The sequence below is a fragment of the Aplysia californica genome, unplaced genomic scaffold (genome assembly GCF_000002075.1).
Source record: "Aplysia californica isolate F4 #8 unplaced genomic scaffold, AplCal3.0 scaffold00343, whole genome shotgun sequence".
In the NCBI taxonomy this organism is placed as follows: domain Eukaryota; kingdom Metazoa; phylum Mollusca; class Gastropoda; order Aplysiida; family Aplysiidae; genus Aplysia; species Aplysia californica.
Genome location: NW_004797613.1, coordinates 486,239 through 505,761, shown reverse-complemented (window position 1 = coordinate 505,761; position 19,523 = coordinate 486,239). Strand labels below are relative to the sequence as shown.

The window sequence follows — 19,523 nt, the reverse complement described above, 5'->3', positions numbered from 1 at the left end:
GGGGGTTGTAGCTTTCTTAAAATGCTCTCTCGAATGACCATTTTTTAGCGTGTCTTTACAGACATAGATGGCGACGCCTCTGCTCTGAACTGGTTAAACGACTGCCCACTGCTCTGAAATTTTTCCGACTGCAGAGCTGGGGTAAGCTACAAAACTTGATCTTCCAAGTAGAAAAACGAGTTTTAATTCCGAGAGGGGTATACGCATAATTTTCTTATATATCTAAAATAGTTCCTCCCATTCCTTTGTCCAAACGTAGGAAAACCTTCGAAATGATCTACAGCGTCCTTAGCAGAGCTTAGATTTCAACATTTGACTGATTATATTATGTAGTCTCCGAGAAGAAACAGGACAGTAATTCTATTGCAGTCTACAAATGGGCAAAATAACAAATCGTGACCGGATATTTTAGTAGGTCCTGGGGTGAGGAATCATGTTTAATACCCAATAACCATTATTTTATATTGCTTCATCCTTTTATTAGAGAAATAGGACTAAGAAAGAGATACAATTATAGTACTGTTTTCGTATTGTGATGTGTAGTAAACTTTTAAGGTGTCTACACAATTGTACACCACATTATTTTTACAGGGTATGTCTTTCTTTCTTTTTTCTTTCTTTCTTTTTCTTCTCTGTACTTTTCTTTCTCTCTCTCTTTCTGTCCTTCTGTCTATCTTTCTTTCTTTCTTTAATTATTTTCTTTATTCCCTTCGTTTTTTCTTTGCTTACTTGAAAGCGCTGTATATGCCTGTCTCTGACTCTCACGACGCTGTCTCTCAGAGTCTCCGCTGTGAGGGTCAGGTTCCCCCCGTGCTCTCGGTAATCCAACTCCAGAGCCTGCCGCAGTGTGTGGTGCTCCTTCACGTCTTTCTGTGGCGAGGAACAATTTGGGTAAAAAGATGGGGATGGGTAAAGTAAAGTTGTTCCCGCCTCCGATCCGAAAATTGGGGATTGCCTTTGTTAGTGAGACAACTTCCTGGGCCTTCGGCATAATATTGTGGTAGGGTGACCAGTTCCTTTCCACACCGCCTTTACTTCCCAAACTCGAAGTCAGGTACCCATTACAGCTTGGAGGGCAGGAGTTGGCGAAAAGAATCCATGTCCGAACTGAAGCTCAAACCCGGACTTTCCGCTTCGGAGACGAGCGCACTAACCGCTCCGTCACCGCACCCTCACGGGTACCTGACTTAAAATCAGGCTACATCAGCCGGCGTCATATTCCATTATGCATAATTAAATAAGACAACACGGGACACTGGCATACACTTTGCATGAGCTGTGGAGCTTGACAAACAAAAAGTTCAAGGGAGTAAGATATTCTTAAATAATATTATTATTTTTGAGAACCGCATTCGACCGGCGTCTACAATGCTCTACAATGATTAGGCTCTTCGGACTTGCCAGCACATGACGCTGACTTCAATTCCCGAAATGGGAAGGGTTTTTTTTCAGTCGAGGATCTTTGCCCGTCAGCTAGGAAATTCTATTCCGCTCAGCAGGGTACGGTCCTCACAAGCACGGTCGAAACATCGAAACAGATCGCTTCCTAAATGATCTAAACTGTGTCAACTTTATGTGGGTTATTATTGCTGGCGGGGGGGGGGGGGGGGGGGGGGGGAGGCAAACTTATACTTTGTAAAAAAACAAAAAACGCATGACACTGAATCATAGAAACTATACAACAAAAGTGTCCACTCTCTAAATCTAGCCTACTTGTCTTATTAACTAAGTTGATTTTACTTAGTACTACAGATGCCGCCGCAACAATGATTTTTTTTTTCTTTTCTCCTCAAGAAATTCGTTGAGAACAACCACTGCTGCAACCTTTTGAGCACACCATAGGTCCCTCCTTAAAATAGCATCAAACGTGTTATAACATGTAAATGTCGCTAAAAGAAAATTTGTGGACAATTTCGTTTTCAGAGATTAAACCACCCTCGGCATAAGTGGGACTATGTGTTTGAAATTTTTCAGACTTTGAAAGGTATTTTTCTGACTTTTCAATTGACGTTTCTAAAATCACTATCATAAAGTCGGTTCTGGATTTGGTCAGTCTATGAGACTTTTACCTTAAGTCCATTTGAATGCGTCGTAAGAACTATAAGTTATTGATTTAAAACTCATTTAAGGAAAATCATACTAAAAGTATTAAACTTGTAACGCTTTTGAAATCGGCTTCTGTTTAAGCAATTTAGGCTTTCTCGAGTAATTGCCAAAGGTTTGAAATGTTTGCATTCTCATCAATACAACCGAGTTCTTGTAGGAAATGGGTTACTTGGACCCTGCTGGTCAGAGCTGGCGTCTGTGGTGTAACGGCCTGATTTCGGTTCCTTTGTGGGATTATTTGTTTCTAATCAAGTATCTCGACCTTTCTGCTGGGACACTGTATCACTTTCGGCCCTGGTGGGCCCTGACAGGCGTAATCAAAGCCCGCCTCCTTAATGATCTAAATTGTGCAGATGGTGGGCGTAAATCACCTGCAATAAAAATAGAGCCAAACCAGACTCGAGGGAGATAACGCATCCAAACAGAAATTTGGAAACCGTAGATGCCTTTTTTTCGCTTGTTTGAATAGAACTCAAATCGTGCTTGCAAGCAAAAAGCCTTTTCATTGCGCCCTAGGAACAGGTAATTTCTTGTTTACATACAAAAACTCTGCTAGAAATATGTAATGCTCAGGATTCACGACTTTCACACAAATGGCACACTTTCGACTCCATCTACGACAGTTATTTCGTAATACTTATCCTTCTGCAGGAATATATCCAACATTGTTTGTGTTAGATCTGAGAAGCACCTCTTGAAAGATTTTGTTTGTTTTACCAGGGTCCTAAACGACAACAGTTTAATATAAATCACTGAAGAAAACACAGTTGTAAGTTGACAATAAAACAATAGCGGTACCTGATACTCTTTCTCTACGCTCTGGGCAACGTTGTTTTTCTCAGCATAGTCGTCTTCAATTGAAGTCTCGAATGTCATTGTCACGCCTGAACCTTGATGTGTGTAGATTCCTTTTGTCTCAACTTCACCCTGCCAGTATAAATAAAGAAATGTAGATATATTATGTAAGCCACGAGTCAAAGTCAAAAGAAAAGCGTTTTAAAAAAGTGTTACGTTTCCATCCTTTGCAATCCTCACACCTCTCTAAATTTTTAAATTTTACAATTTTTTATTATTTAATTGTTAAATCTTTTTAGATCTGCTTAATCTTTAGCTCTTTTTTAACATGCCTTTAACAGAATTTTCACGCTGAAAAGAAAGACAAAGAGTTCCATTCATAGACTGAATTATGATAATATCTTAAACTGGGAAATGGCATGGCCGCTGCTCTGTTGCTCTCAATAAAAAACTTCGTTGTGCTGGTATGCGTACCGTTTAATTTCTTAATTGTTTTAACTGAAAACAACACTAACAATAACAAGGATACAACTTGCACAAATAAGCTACACGAAGATAACAAGAGCAATAACAGCAGAATTACCATTATCATCAACAAAAACAAACAGCGGCAACAACAACGATAATAGTAACAGCAGCAACAACAGCAGCAACAACAGCAGCAACAACAGCAGCAACAACATCAGCAACAACAGCAGCAACAACAGCAGCAACAACAGCAGTAACAACAGCAGCAAAGCCAGTGACATCATCAGTTTTTTTTTGTAGGTTTAGTAAATGTTTTAAGACACTTGCAACACAATACGATCATATCATCATCTTCATCATCATCATCATCATCATCATCATCATCATCATCATCATCATCATCATCATCATCATCATCATCATCATCAATAACAACAACAAAACAACAACGGCAACGACATCATCATCATCAACATGAATCACAACAGTAACGACAACATCAACAATAGCAGCAGCAGCAGCACAAACAGTGCAACAATTAATTAGTCTCCCCCCTCACCCGGATCTGTGCCAGTTTCTCAGCCAATGCCATCATGTCTGAGATGCTGTACTTGACGGCAGTGTTGTGGTGAGCGAGCTCCTCCAAGTCGTGCCCGTCTCCCGACGCCGATCCCTCACCCTCGTGGCCTCTACGGTACAGAGTCGTGGAGTTGATGTCACTTTTATGAGCTCTCTCTGTGGGCAAAAAGTAATGTAAAGCAGGGATCGCAGTCGTTGTTTTTTTTCTCCAGAACTCATGCAGATCCCGTAAACAGAATTAATGTAATACGGGGTGCCCTCTACGGATGGGATTGGCCGATCGGGCCGATCGCCCGACTCGATCGCCTCAAGAACAAACGTGTTTGTTTTCAGTTTCAGGCGATCGCGTGTTTGTTTTCAGTTTCAGGCGATCGAGTCGGTCGATCGGCCCGATCCAGTCGTAGTGGGCACCCCTTATAAGAGAACTTTGGAGATCTCACCCCTGTTGCTTACCAGCTGAGGCTGTTAGTTACGGGAACATTGTGGTTGTATCTGTTGTTCTCAAAGCCAATCTTATCTAAAGGAGGGGGTTTTGGGACAGCATATTAATGTTAAGCGATGGCATGCTTTTATTACGTACTCTTTTCACCCACCCCAATCCCCTTACCCCATTGTCTTTGAGATACCATGGCCATGGATATTCAAAATGAAAAACAAGGGGACAAAGTACAGAAAAACAGGAGCTGAACTCAGGCGCTAATAATATCCTTTTGTGCATGAGCTGTGGTGGCAGACTGATTTATCCTTCTTGTAAAATTGTCAATAACGCAAGAAGCAAACCAAAGCCCAGAAAGCCTACATGAATTTCTGTTCGCAGACGACCAATGTCTAATTCATCATGACCAACAAAGCCTCCAAAATCACACTACCAAACTCAACAACACCTGTGAGAAATTCAACATGAAAATAGCATCAAAAACAGAAGTTATGAAAGTGAGCCGAAGCCATAGTCCCCTGAACATCCATGTCAATAGTAAACAATTGAAACAGATGAAAGACTTTAAATATCTTGGCAGCACTTTTTCTTAAAACGGGTCCATAGACAGAGAAATAGAAATGCAAACTCAAAAAGCCGACGCTGTCACCTACCAGCTCGCACCACTCATATCTCATCCCAACATCTCCATGGACACAAAGAGACAGCTTATCACCTCAATATTCATACCAACATTATGTTATCAGTGCCAGACCTGGACCTTAAGCCAAACCCAGGAAAGCAAAATCACCGCTTGCGAAATGAAATGTCTCTGCAAAACCCTTAACATCACAAGACGAGACAGGCAGAGAAATGAAGAAGTAAGAGCAGCTATCGGCACCGAGTCCTGCCTGCGTTACATAGAAAGACAGAGGATAAAATGGTTTGGCCACCTGTTACGCATGTCACCTAACCAGCCAGCCTTGAGAGCCTACAACACCAGGCACTCAGGCTATAAAAGAAGAGGAAGGCCACGCAAAAGGTGGATCGAGGGTGTCAAGGAAACCCTAATAAAACATAACATCACAACTGAAAGAGCTGCAGAGCTGGCCTACCATAGAAAACTGCATCTCCTTAATGGCAACAGAGGATGAAAAAGTAAAAGTAAAAATAAGTAAAATTGTCAGTTAAGTTATGGTTTAGTGCCATAATTTATGCAATAAAACCTTTTTCCTGAAGTGTTAGTGCTTCATTAAATATGATTATATTAACCGTGTTATACGTCAATTATTCTGAAAACCCCGGATTCAAACTACAGACCAAGCCACCGTCAAACATGCCTTTATAAAACACAGAAAACAGAAACAGAAAGCAAAAGAGGCAGGGGTAGAACAACCTAAGTTAGAGAACTACACCAGATGGGTGGCGGGGAAAGACCGGGATGATAAAATAAAAGTTTGTTTTTGTGAGCATCCAACAGAGAAATGAGTGGCAAACCATGACTGATGATGTTTGTTTCAGTTCCAGCACCCAATGATGAAGACCATGATGATGTTCTTGAATCTGAGCTCCTTGATGCTTCTAATTATTAACCTTTAGTTTTCCTTTACATTTCTAAATAAACAGTTTTCATATTATAAGGCCGAAGTAATGAAAATGATACAAACAAAGACTGCCTACTTCTATGAGGAATAGCAGAAACTGCAACCCTACAATAAAAAAGACAAACATAAATTGTACAGATGTACTATAGAGGTACAGATTCATAATTCCCCTGTGTTGGAATTTGCACACCTGCCCTTCCCTTCTCCTTTCCTTTTCAATCCCCCCCCCCCTTTTTCTCTCCACCGTCCCACACCTCGGCCTAACATGTCTCTATCGTGTCAAATTCACATAGCAAAAAAAAAAAAAAAAGGATCAATTATGCCAGGTAAAGTCATCGCAAGGCCAGTTCAACCAAGGTCAGTGAGTCAGTATCAGTCATGTCAAGGTCATGACCCACCAGCGTTCCTGCGTCTCCGACCGGCGCCAGATTTCTTCTCCAATCGTCCCCCAGCGCCGATACCACCAGCGCCCTCTACCGAAGCACCAGACAGATTGTCCACCACAGGCAGTACCAAGCGATCTGGCCAAGATTCAAGGGAGAAAACCTGCATTTTTAAACAGCTCTTTGAAATTTGTCCAGCATTAGTTTAAAAGGAGCGACGCAAATCTGTAACCTATTCCGGGTTTTAAAAAATAAACACGTTTGGAGTGGGGGGGGGGGGGGGGGGGGTGTGGTGGTAATATAGAAGTGGGAGTGAAGTTGAGAGAACGGAGCCGGCAGTCAAAGGTAAACACTAATCGTTTATATGTACTCTGCTTCAGAAAATCACAACGTTTTATCTGCTCAATGTCTAATTTTGAAAACTTTGACGTCAAAGATTGTGAGTTTCACATCATTAGGTTTTCTTTTTAGTGCAATGCTTTGAATATCTTGATTAAGACTCCGAATAACCTTACAATTTTGATGCAGCAGATAGAACTTTTGGTTGCTGACCTCATGGTCTTAGTAATTCAAAATGGTCAAAAATGTCAGATAAAATTTATAATTCTGGGGGATCGTATACACGTGTCCCAAATGTGTTCTTGTATCATAAAAGCATTCGTGACACCTGTCAGAGAACAATAAGAACTTAAAGTATATTCATATCCAACTACCACCTCCTTCTCACCCACCGCCGCCCCCAAACAATCAAAAACAAAAACATAAACGCTTTTTTAAAATTGGTGGAGGGATAGGGGTTGGGGTGACTGGTAGAATACATGCTGAACTTTCAAGGAAAATTATGGAGAAAATCAGAATGTCAGTGACGAAAGTTGTGTCAGATTACGTTCAATTTATAGTCAGAATAACATTTGATCTTTGAACCATTTAGTCCGATTTCTGGATTAAACTCCTTCTATCTGCCATTTGCAGTTTTCCCCTTGTGATAAAACCACGAGACACATTTAACATTATACACCTTTTATGTCTGAGGGGGATTAATAATAATTATCAAAATATTTCGAGAATTAAAAAAGTAGAGAGGAATAGCCACCCATTCCCTCCTCTTTTCCCGATAACAAGTCGAAAAAGAGCAAGTAAAGGCCGTTCACTTCTATGTCTCGAGTATGTTCACATACATTATATTCATTTTGAGCTGGGTGGGGGCGGTTTGATGTCTTCTAGTTAAGGCTATAGACGAAATAAAAAAGAAAAAAAGAAACAGACAGCAGCAGACGTGAAAGAAAAAAAATAAAAGCAGAATTGATCTCCGATGTTTACAGACAAACCAAATCAAGAAATCACAGTCACAGTAAAGAACGCTTGAAGAAATAAAATCATATTATACAAAATAAGTCAAACAAAAAAAAGAAGAAAGAAAGAAAGAAAGGAAGAAACAAACAAACAAACAAACAAACAAACAAACAAACAAACAAGGAAAGAAAGAAAGAAAGAAAGAAAGAAAGAAAGAAAGAAAGAAAGAAAGAAAGAAAAAACCCAAAAGAAAGAGAGATCGAAAGTAACAATAGAAAAAGTGGCAGACCCTTACCTAAGTGGTACTGAATAAAATTCTAAAACAGATTTGTCAACACATACAAGATTCAAACCGGACCAAGTATGACTGGGCGGTTGGCGGATGCTCTCGTTTGGTTTAATCCCTATTTCCTATCAAATAACTGTCGTCATTATATCCCCTCCTTCTTTCTTTGCGTTTGCCACTCTCTTGTAACACCTCCTATCAATCGGCACGCAAATGACATTCATTGTGTTGCAAGTGCCGTAAAACTTTTACTATTAAAACTACAGCCTGACTTAGCGCTCACAGTCGGAGGGCGTGCATTGGAATCCGCCAAGGTACTCCGTCTGGGTAGCCTGCTCCACACTGTCGCCCTGATAGGGCGGGTCCAGGTACCAGGGATATCGCCATCCGGACTTGCAGACACACACATAACCGCCTCTTTTGAAGCCGTAGCCCATCTTGTGCTTACACTGTAAATAAATTCGAGAAAGTAAGAATTCTGCTGTTTTTTAAACGATTTTGGCACCTTATTATATAATATACGTGTAACTTGGTCAATTCCAAAATAATGGCCCATATGTCGGACGAAGAAGTTGATTATAAAATTATTGATGACTCTGATTGTGACTGTTTTGCTTCCTCCCCCTCCCTCTCCAATCTAAGGAAATAGCAGTTGCGAGCGCCGTAAAACCATATACTACTACTACAATTATAAGGAAACTGGATGCGATTATGATGATGATGATGATGCTGATGATGATGCTGATGATGATGGTGATGATGATGATGATGATGATGATGATGATGATGATGATGATGATGATGATGATGACATACCCCCGTGGTGGGCCTGCATCTGGCGACTCCTGAGAGATAACTGGGTCCTGGGTTTCCAGGGCTGACCCCACAGGCGTTGAAGTCAAGCTTGATGAAGTCTGTGTCCGTGACAATGACGCCTACAGTTCTAGAGTAGTAGAAATGATTATACTAATATTTATACTAATACCAATACTACTACTAATACTTACTAAGACGAATACTAGTACTAAAGCTAATATTTATACTAATACTAAAACTAATGCCAATACCAAGACCAATACGATTACTAATACAAATTATACGAAACTAGGACTTCCAGGGCAGACAGAGTCGTTGAAAACTAAGATCGGGAGGTTTGGGGGGGGGGGGGGGATAAGAAACTGATTGAGAACTTAAAAAATATAAATAAACTTTTTGAAAACCCCGGTAAGCAAATAGGTTTTTCCAAAGGAAAAAATATATGATTAAAAACCCAATTAGCTTGGGGGTAAAATCACACCATGCTTTGCGTTGCTTTTGTGATAAAAATGATAGGCTTTAAACGACCCCTGCAAAACAATAAGTCCTAATATCAGTGCCGCGGAATAGATGTGTTTCAAGAGAGTACATACACGAAAAGGAGGAGAGATAAGGACAATATATGTTTGATAGGAAAGAATGAGCAAACCATACCAGAGCACCCGCCAACCCCCCTCAAAATGTAAGCTTGTAAACACTAAAACACAACATGTTTATGCTTAGATGGTGCACTGCCAAACGGAGTAGAAAGAAATTATTTAAGGTGAAGAAAAGCGCTGTGTCACACATCACACACACACTCTCTCTCTCTCTCTCTCTCTCTCTCTCTCTCTCTCTCTCTCTCTCTCTCTCTCTCTCTCTCTCTCACTCACTCCTTATCAGACAAACAACTCTCACCATTCGTGCATGCGTGTACCTTTATCTCAACAACCACCATTACGACTACCCTCCTATTAACAACAACAACAACAATGTGTGTGCAACAACAACAACAACAACAACAACAACAACAACAACACCACCGAGAACAACAACAACAACAACAACAATAACAACAAAAACAACAACAACAACCGCATCGACAGCAGCTACGTCAACAACAAACAGTAATGAGAAATATGAATATCATCAATGCTATGAACAATGAGTACACTACAACTAAGATCAAAAGCCAAACAATTTACCAGTTTGATTAGACCGCTTGATGCCAATGTAATACGTGAACTTGGTCAAAGAGTCCATGTCTCCTTTGATGTCGGGTAGCCATGTATTATACCTGAGAGGGTTTTAAAAGGAGATGAGGAGTTGGAGGGGGGGAGGGGGGTTGAGTAGATGAAAAAGTAAATGTATACGAAGTGTAGAAAACTATTGGAAAACACCGTAAGCAAATAGGTTTTCCAAAGGAAAAATATATGATTTAAAAACCAATTAGCTTGGGGGTAAATAAACATGCTTTTGCGTTGCTTTTGTGATAAAATGATAGCTTTAACGACACTTGCAAAACAATAAGGTCCTAATATAAGTGCCGAGGAATAGATGTGTTACAAGAGAGTAACATACACGAAAAGGAGGAGAGATAAGGACAATATATGTTTGATAGGAAAGAATGAGCAAACCATACCAGAGCACCCGCCAACCACCCTCAAAATGTAAGCTTGTAAACACTAAAACACAACATGTTTATGCTTAGATGGTGCACTGCCAAACGGAGTAGAAAGAAATTATTTAAGGTGAAGAAAAGCGCTTGTCCGGCTTTGATCCCCCCCCTCTCTCTCTCTCTCTCTCTCTCTCTCTCTCTCTCTCTCTCTCTCTCTCTCTCTCTCTTTCTCTCTCTCTCTCTCTCACTCTCTCTCTCTCTCTGCGTGCATGCGTGCATGCGTGTGTGTGTATGTATGAGTGTTTGTGCGTGCGTGCCCAATGTATATTAAATATCCGATGTGCTGCACCAATGTATGTAATTGCCAAGCCATTTGTTAAGATGTGTGGATGTATGGGCCAAAGGCCTTTCAAATCAATAAATCATTTTGAAATCTTTAAAAGAAATCTTTAAAAAAGAAATCTCTCTCTCTCTCTCTCTCTCTCTCTCTCTCTCTCTCTCTCTCTCTCTCTCCCCTTCGCTCAACCTCTTTCATCGCGATATAGGAAAGCGACCACCAAGAAGGGCTCTCCACCTGTCTCTGCTCTGGGAAATCATCTCTTCCGCTAGCCAGTTGGGTCCCATTCTGTCTGAAATCTGCCTCCAGATCTCGATCCCAGGTAGATCTCGGCCTGCCTCTCCCTTGGGGATTCCATCTTAGGTTTCGTCTTGACACATGGCGGGCAAGCTCTCCAAGAGTGTGCCCTTGATTGTACAGTCAATTTGGTTGTCAGTTGGTGCCCCTCCATAATATTATATTATGATGATGAAGACGACTAACACTATTCGCAACATGATGATAGAGTTCAAATCAATCCTGATATCTACCACCAACACCCACGTTGTAGCAGTAACGTCAGGCAGGAGACAAAGTCTTGGGAACCAACCAAAGTAAGTGGAACCACCCGCGAGAGAAGCAAACTCCGTCGAGACGGGGAGAATAACTTGAGGCCTGACGGGAGAGCACAAGAAGCTACCAGCACGGCCAAAACCGACGCATGACGAAACCAGTTGGAAGATACTGCTAGCTCGCCTGACGACGCTTAAGTATAGAAACTGATCAGGAAAACCCCAACGGAACTCCAGAGACAAATTTACCACCCGAAACAGCGGAGCACTTTGACACCAAGTCATTTCCGACAGGCGTACAGCTGACATATGCGTAAAACAACCCCTAGGTGAGCAGCCTGGTCCTGAGAAAAGAGGTTGGGGGAGTGATTAGAGCGCTGCAACAATGGCTAATAGATCTAACAAAATCCTATGGAAAGGCTCAGCCCGATTACACTAGCATTGAGTTATGGTCCGCTATCTCCAAAATGAAACCGCGCGGGGCACCTGACCCGAACAATAAGCCTCCAACCTTCCGGAAACATCTGCATCCGAAAGTCCAAGAGAACCTCCTTCTCCTCTTCAGCATGACCTTCTGCTCTCCGCAGACGGAAGATTTAAGGAGAGAACAAACAAAAGGAGATGTCTGAAAAAGGGTGCGGGCCCTGGCGAGAACCCCCTCCCCCTCCCCAACTTTTCTCGGGGTCGCAGATTGGCTGAAGACTATTTACTGACTCCGTTGTCACCTATATCCGTCAGACACACGTACACACACACAAATACTCACACACACACAACAACAACAACAACAGCAACAACAACAACAACAACAACAATACACGTCCCCATCCCTAAAAAAAACAAACTCGTCGACTTCTCTATCACACACACAACAATAACAACGACGACGACAACAACAACACAATAAACTACAACAACTACTATTGCAACAGCATAATCCTAAACAACAACATAACAACAATTCACCACAGCAACACGAACAACTTGATTTATGCGGAAGACAGGCTTCTTCACCTCTGCCTGTCATGACCCACCCAGGTTAATAGGGATGAGTCTGACCCGAAAGATAAAAAAACAAACCCGGAAGAAATACTCGATAAAAACCCTTTTGTTGTTGAAATCGAAATCACAAACGGGAGAACATTAACCCCAGGCCACAGGCGGCGGTCTCGATTCATCAGTCCACACTGGCTTATGTCAGGTCACTCTGCAGTCAAGGCGCCCAGGCAGCACAAGAAAAGCCACTTGAGTGCAGAAATTGCACCCTTTGAAGTCGTTTGTGCCTATTCAGTAAATCTCTGTTCAATGCTTTCTGTCCTGTGCTAGTTTTATGTGCTGCTATGACCTATCTCCGTTGGTTACGAAATCACTCTTCCTACGCTCGCGGCGCGCTCGCGCCGCGCTCGCGCACACGTACAAATACACAAACAAACACACAAACACACACACATACACACATACACACACACGCGTGCGCGCGTGTGCATGCACTATGCACATGCACACATACATACACACACACACACACATCACACACACACTCTCTCTCTCTCTCTCTCTCTCTCTCTCTCTCTCACACACACACACACACACACACACACACACACACACACACACACACACACACACACGCACGGGCGCGGGTAGGCATGCACACACGAATACAGATATATAAATATTGTCAGACGGACAGACAGACACATGTACACACGCGAAATCATAATATTTTCAGATCTATGTTGAAATAAAATGCTGCCCAAAAAAGCCATATTCTTCTTCTGTGAAACAGCTGGTAGCACTGTAGAAAGTATGATTGTTCTTTCAATTCTATATTGGGGCTAAAGGGGTATACAGCATGCGTGGGTGGTTAATGGGTGATCTGGTGGGGTTTGTTCTTTCTTTCCTGCCTAAATCTATTGCCTTTATATTATCTCTTTGTTGGTGGTAGGCAGATGCCCTTGTGTGGTTTGCTCTTTCTCTTCTACCAAATATCTACTGACCTTATCTCTCCTCTGAAGGTGCTTGGCGGGTGCTCTGGTGTGGTTTGCTCCTTGTTTCCTGTCAAATATTTATCCTAATTTCTCCTCCTTTATTTCTTTGTATCTTACTCTTAAGTAAAATCTCGGCACTTACAATATGACCTATTTGTGTTGTAAGTGCCGTAAAAATCGTATTAAAACAAAACCTACATGTATTTTAGACCCATTTTCTCCCCTACTGGCCATCTTATTTGTCCATATCAGCAGACTGCTACATATTTTAAGATCGTATCCAAGGAAAGGAACAGGAAATTTTTCTACAAAGAGTTGCGGCTCCTCAATGAATAAGCCAGTCTTTATATAATTAAGACAGACTATCAAATGAACAAAGTATAATAAACAATTAAAAAAAAGGGCGACAACGTGGTTTAAAAATGAATAAATTAACATAAATATTTATTAAATATGAATGAATGAAAATGTATTTTAAATATTTAAATAAATAAATAAATAAATGTCACCAAAATACATAAATAAATGAATAAACTTTTAAAATGAATGAATGAACGAATGAATGAATAGTTTTTTTTACTGAGCCCAGGTTGGGTCTAACATAGCGTACAGGGTCAAAGCATCCCACCTCTCAAAATGGTTTGAATGACTACCGTGAAGCCTAATTACCAAAATGAAAACATTATATATATATATATATATATATATATATGTATTATAAGTTTGGCTCACCAGGGGTTCATCTTGTAACCGGCGTGCGTGTAGTTAGTGTCCCTCCCAGCACCGAAGTCCACCATCTTGACTACCTGTCTGGACGGCTCTCGGAGCCAGTTGTCCTGGTCTTGATAGTCATCCCAGCGGAATGCCTTGGGTCCGAACAGGGGCAGGGTCTTGTTAAACGGGACCGTGACGTACCTGGGGGGGGGGAGGGAGGGAGGGAGGGAGAGAGAGAGAGAGAGAGAGAGAGAGAGAGAGAGAGAGAGAGAGAGAGAGAGAGAGAGAGAGACAGACGGACAGACAGACAGACAGACAAACAGACAGACAGACAGACAGAAAGAGAGAGAGAGAGAAAGCGAAAGAGATGGAGAGAGAGAGGGGGGAGGGAGTGAGGGAAGAGAAAATGTGAAAGGTAAAGACAGGGAGAAAAAGAGGGGTGGGGAGTGATAAATAGATAAATAGGCAGAGAAGGGTGAGTAGGGATAGAGAGGGAAATAGGGAAAGAGTGAGGGAAAGAGTGAGGGAAAGAAGAAGAAGAAGAAGCAGAAGAAGAAGAAGAAGAAGAAGAAGAAGAAGAAGAAGAAGAAGAAGAAGAAGAATTATCCAATTTTAGATCACAAACGTGTTATACAATTGCACGTATCTGCCTAAAATGATTAACGTTTCACAACATATAAAATAGTATCATACCCGTTGCATTACAAGCGATTCGACAAGGGAGGAGCCAACACTTTGGATAATTACTTTTGGAATTATTTCTTTGAAATTAGATTCTATTTCTTTGGAACTATTTCTTGGGAATTAGATTCAATTATTTCTCTGTGAATACTACCACAGAGGAGAAAAACAATTTGTTTTTAATTTTCAAAATCGATATCAACAATATAATCGCAGAGCGAACTCCAAATTTTGTGAACCTAAAGAGAGAGCAAAGGTATGTGTGTGTGTGTTTGTTTGTGTGTGTGTGTGTGTGTGTGTGTGTGTGTGTGTGTGTGTGTGTGTGTGTGAGAGAGAGAGAGAGAGAGACAGACAGACAGAGAGAGAGACAGAGAGAGATAGAGATACACGTAAATAAAGATACGAGAGAAACAGACAGACAGACAGACAGAAAGAGAGATAGGTGAGGGTACTTCAAAAGAACAATTCTGTTAACTCCTGTAGGTAGAGCAAACAGGCATACCAACAGTTATGCAAATTACGCAACATTTCCTTCTTCCCTGAGAACGAGTTCATATACACACTTGAATAGGTACTTCTCCCAACTAATTAATGTAACAAACGTGATTTACATAATGCTACTCTTTTTTACGTAACATTTACTTCTTTCCTTTGAACGAGTTCATATAGATTGATTTTGCACAGGTACTTTTTTGAACTAATACAATATACGAATATGAGTTTTACCAAAGATAGTAAATAACAAGATAGGCCACTCAGCCAAAAAAGTGTCCGCAGGAAGTATGCTCTTTGCTTCAGAGGGCGCTGCAGTCTGTTTTGAAGCTCTCTTTCGTTTTTCCAGAAGAAGAATAGGACTAGCACCTCCTTGCGTGCGCAGATCGACTGCTGTTCATCAGTAGTTCGGGTTCGTTCAGTGCGGAGTTTTAGGTTATTTATATTTTAATGACCTCTCGCCTTTCATTCTAAAGTCAAATTAAACGAAGAAAACAATCACCCTTTCCTCCGGAAGAGGTTTTTTGTCAGCGTAACCATTTTAAAAAAGCGTTCTTCCGAAATTTATCCCAAAACATGCTAGTTTCACTTTGATTTTTAAAAACTCAAGTAGGATAACTCTGTTCGCAAAAGGTGCGCTTTTGCAAAGAGGGCGCCACCGAATTTTGAGGACACTTTTTTAATTGGCTCAAAGAGAGAAGTGGCCCCTCTTGTTATGTAGACTCATTGGTTTTACACACTGCTGCTCTTATTCTTTTTATCGTTGAAGCTGACAAAAGCACAACATCAATATTGTTTGTTTTAGTAGAGGTTTTGAACGCTCGCAACTACATAAGGTCATATGAGCGCCAAGGGGTGGATGTCCACAGAAAAGTCCTTACACTACTTACAGGGAATCAGACGTACTCTGCTCACCTCTCTAGCTTCAACAGCACAAAGTGTGCTTCGACTATCAAGGCACCCCGGAAATTCACCCACAAGCTAGCACATTGCTTTGTTTCTTTAAAAAAGTGTGAGTTTGATTCCCGAAAGAAGAAATGTATTTCTTTGAGCATGTCTGTGTTCCTGCTAGGCTACTAATCGTGCTTAAGCCAACCCAGTTTGGGCTTTTACAGTAAAGCCACAGTATAGCAGATGTTGTCAGCCTTTTACATAACCTAAGTTATGTCGACTGCGGTGTCAAGTATTTGAAATTCAATTATTTGGGAATATGAGGGTGCCTTGATAAGTATTTAACTGCTCCAACTCTAAATGCAGTAAAGCGTGTTGATGGGTGCGATCAGTACTGTATCTATGCTCTGTGTGCATGTAAAGATAACCCACGACTGGAAGAGCCTCCCCCCTCCCTTTCACAGGGCAGTGCTACTGTCTGAAGTGCCTTTCGGCCATTCCCAAAGAGGGGATTATTATCATGGTCTTACGCACAGTAGAATTGTAAATGGGCTGGTTTATCAATGTCATTCATGCTCATAATGTGCTGGAACAACATAGGAGGAACTGCTGCTTTTTCTTTCCTCATCCTTATTATCGTCATTTTGCTTCTATTTCTTTTGTATGTTTGCCATTCTCTTGTGAACTGCTATTTCCGGGGTGCCGTAACAGTCGAAGCAGACTTTGTCCTGTTGAGGCTAGAGAGGTGAGCAGAGTAAACTTGACTTCACGTTTGGACTTATCTGTTGACATCCACCCTTTGGGTGCTCATATCACCTTATTATGCAGTTGGGAGCGCCGTAAAACCGTACTAAAACTAAACTAAAGGAAAAGCCTACAAAACAAAAGTATGAGCTAGATGTATACTAAAATGGCAACAAGTAACGTCTATTCTTACCAGTTTGGATAGTGACAATGGTTGTCGAAGTACATTGCGCTGCCATTGAGCATGCTTGGGTTAGCATTCACGTCCGCGACGGTGCTGAAGTAATAGTACATCCAGTTAGGCTGGAGGCCGAAACTTCTGGAGTCGTTCATCTTCTGGAGGACGTAGCTGTCAGATAATAATAATAATAATAATAATAATAATAATAATAATAATAATAATAATAATAATAATAGATTGCATATTTAAAGCAGATACTAGTATGAGCTCTGAGCGCTTTACACCAATCACATGATCATTAACACAAGAGAAAATATTTCCCAGAAACAAGAAAAAACAGTTCAACCACATAAATAAAAACTTTCACAACCATGCATTAACTATAAACACGAAATGACAGCAGAATTTTTTTTAGCACTTACTAATACACTATAACTAAGAATTATACAAATGAGTCTTGAGTAATCGCTTATACGTCTCAAAATTTGTTATGATGAAGAACGTCGCTCGAGTTACTGAGTTTCTTATAGAATATTGTGTTCCTGTATAGCAGTGCTTGCCAACCTGGGTGATTTGGTAATTGTGGTAGGTGGTGGGTTCTCGAGTTGTGACAGGTACTATTAAAATTTTAATACCCCGCTTGGAAATAACTGAAAAAGTTGGCAAAAGTGGGCGCTGGTCTTATAAAAAGTTGACAAGTACTGGTGTATAGCATTAAAAGTGGAAATAGGAGTTTTTGAGGGGTCATGGATTGCTCGCTGGCGTATACATCTAGCTCATCTCTTTTTGTCTAGCAAACTACCAGTCATTAGCCAGAAAGTCAAAAATTATGAGATGCATCCTAATATCTGTCCATATTCTTTACTAAACTCTCTTGTGGGGCGTTCGAGGACGATGAAGATAGTACTTGTTCAGCTGTCCCAATGTTTCTCTTCACTCAAATACCAAGTTAAAGAGTTTTTCGTTTTAAAGGGTCAATGAGATTTAATTCAGATTTTTGTGAGAAACGAACACCCACTTTTGGGTGCTGTCTTTTCTAAGAGATGTTTCCTATTTGCGCTGGAAGAAGGTCATGACGAAGAAGAAGAAGACGAAGAAGAAGAAAATGAAAAAGAAGAAGAACAACAACAAAAAGACTCTCCATCTTTCTCTACTTTCCAAACAATGATGATGATGATGATGATGATGATGATGATGATGATGAAGATGATGATGATGATGATGATGATGATGATGATGATGATGATGATGATGATGATGGTGATGATGATAAAGAAAAGAGCATAGACTCACCTAAAGAAGAAAGCCCTGTTCAGCGCCATATTATGAATATGTATAAGAGTGGTCCTGTTCCGATACCATATTCTGCTTAGCAGTTGATTGTACACCGGAAGTTGAGCAACAGTGTCTCGACGCAGAACAAGCTCGGCCTTGCTTTTCGACTGACAGTTCTTGGCGTTAACTGATCTGATCTTATTGTCGATGTCGTCGAATTGATCAAGCTTCATCCACGTAAACTGCCCTTCGCTGTGCACACTTGGTGGGGTTATCACCAGTAGGTACGCAAAGGTCAGAAATACGGCAGCTGTTGTTAAAACTGGGTAAAAGGTTCTTGAAAGATTTTGGCGTTGTGACGTCATTTTAAAGGATTTCATAGACCAGCAGTCTAGGTGAAGTTCTGGTACTGACTTGTTTTGATGAATTCCGGTCAGCAACCATCAAGATACAGCTATTCCTTGGGTCCAATGTTAAGTTCTGTTTTCAAAACTGAAACAAATCAGAGGACAATAGCTTTAGTCAGCACACCAGAGTGATCGTGCTTGAGGAGTTGTGTAAGAACGAGATACAAAAAGCGAGGAATTTTTGTTGCCTGTGTTCCATTGGTTGTTATGGCACACATGCTAAGGTTTGGGATTCCAATCACAGCTTCAGAAGACACGAATTTGATCCCAGTGCGGAAATTATTTTATTGAATAGTTCCTTATTTCTGCTGTTATGTTACGGGATAGACGCACCCCCCCCCCCTCCTACTACCCAAAAGGTGAAAACCCCGTGTGCAAGTTGCGCACGATAATAAGATCCCTTGCAGGTCCAAAATCGATAAAAGTAGGCTTCGGCCGCCACCCGGGCAAAATTCAAAATTTCCTACCAACTGAAAATGTTAAATGTGTCCCGCGCGCTCATATGACCTTATGCAGTTGAGAGAGCCGTAAAACACTTACGAAAACCCCCCAGCAAAAAACAAAAAACAAAAAGGGCCTTAAACTGCACCTATAGAGACATATTTTATCATCTGTCCATTTGGTTACGTTACATTTTTCTTTGCGGACAACTCCTATGTGTTCTTCAAGTATGATCTCAGAAGGAATCCAGAATTCGCCCCCTACCCGTTCAAAAAAGGTCACCAGTCGAAAAAGCTGATCCTGAACACCACCCCCCCCCCTTTCCCCCCGATCGGTATCGATATGGCTAAATGTGGCAGTAGAAGTGGAATCGAATGCTCTCCCTTCTACTGCACCTGCATTCCCAGAGAGAGAGAGAGAGAGAGAGAGAGAGAGAGAGAGAGAGAGAGAGAGAGAGAGAGAGAGAGAGAGAGAGA

The 19,523-nt window shown here is 41.1% G+C and overlaps 2 protein-coding genes across 2 annotated transcripts; both read right to left on the bottom strand.

The window, feature by feature from the left end:
* Nucleotides 1–23: 23 nt before the first annotated feature.
* LOC106012350 lies at nt 24–9,682 on the bottom strand. Its single transcript, XM_013085086.2, has 7 exons — nt 9,618–9,682; nt 8,746–8,872; nt 8,213–8,378; nt 6,366–6,488; nt 3,929–4,104; nt 2,905–3,033; nt 24–870 (listed from the first exon to the last, which is right to left on the bottom strand). Exons 1-7 carry the CDS (start codon nt 9,680–9,682, stop codon nt 586–588), a joined length of 1,071 nt encoding a protein of 356 aa, XP_012940540.2. The 3' UTR covers nt 24–585.
* A 247-nt stretch (nt 9,683–9,929) lies between these two features.
* Nucleotides 9,930–18,932, bottom strand: LOC118478043 (the record flags this gene model as incomplete). The annotated part of the gene is given in 4 exon segments (XM_035970936.1): nt 9,930–10,021; nt 13,954–14,136; nt 16,937–17,092; nt 18,218–18,932. Coding segments are annotated over 4 exon segments (793 nt in total), but the record flags the coding sequence as incomplete, so codon positions are not given.
* Nucleotides 18,933–19,523: the final 591 nt, after the last annotated feature.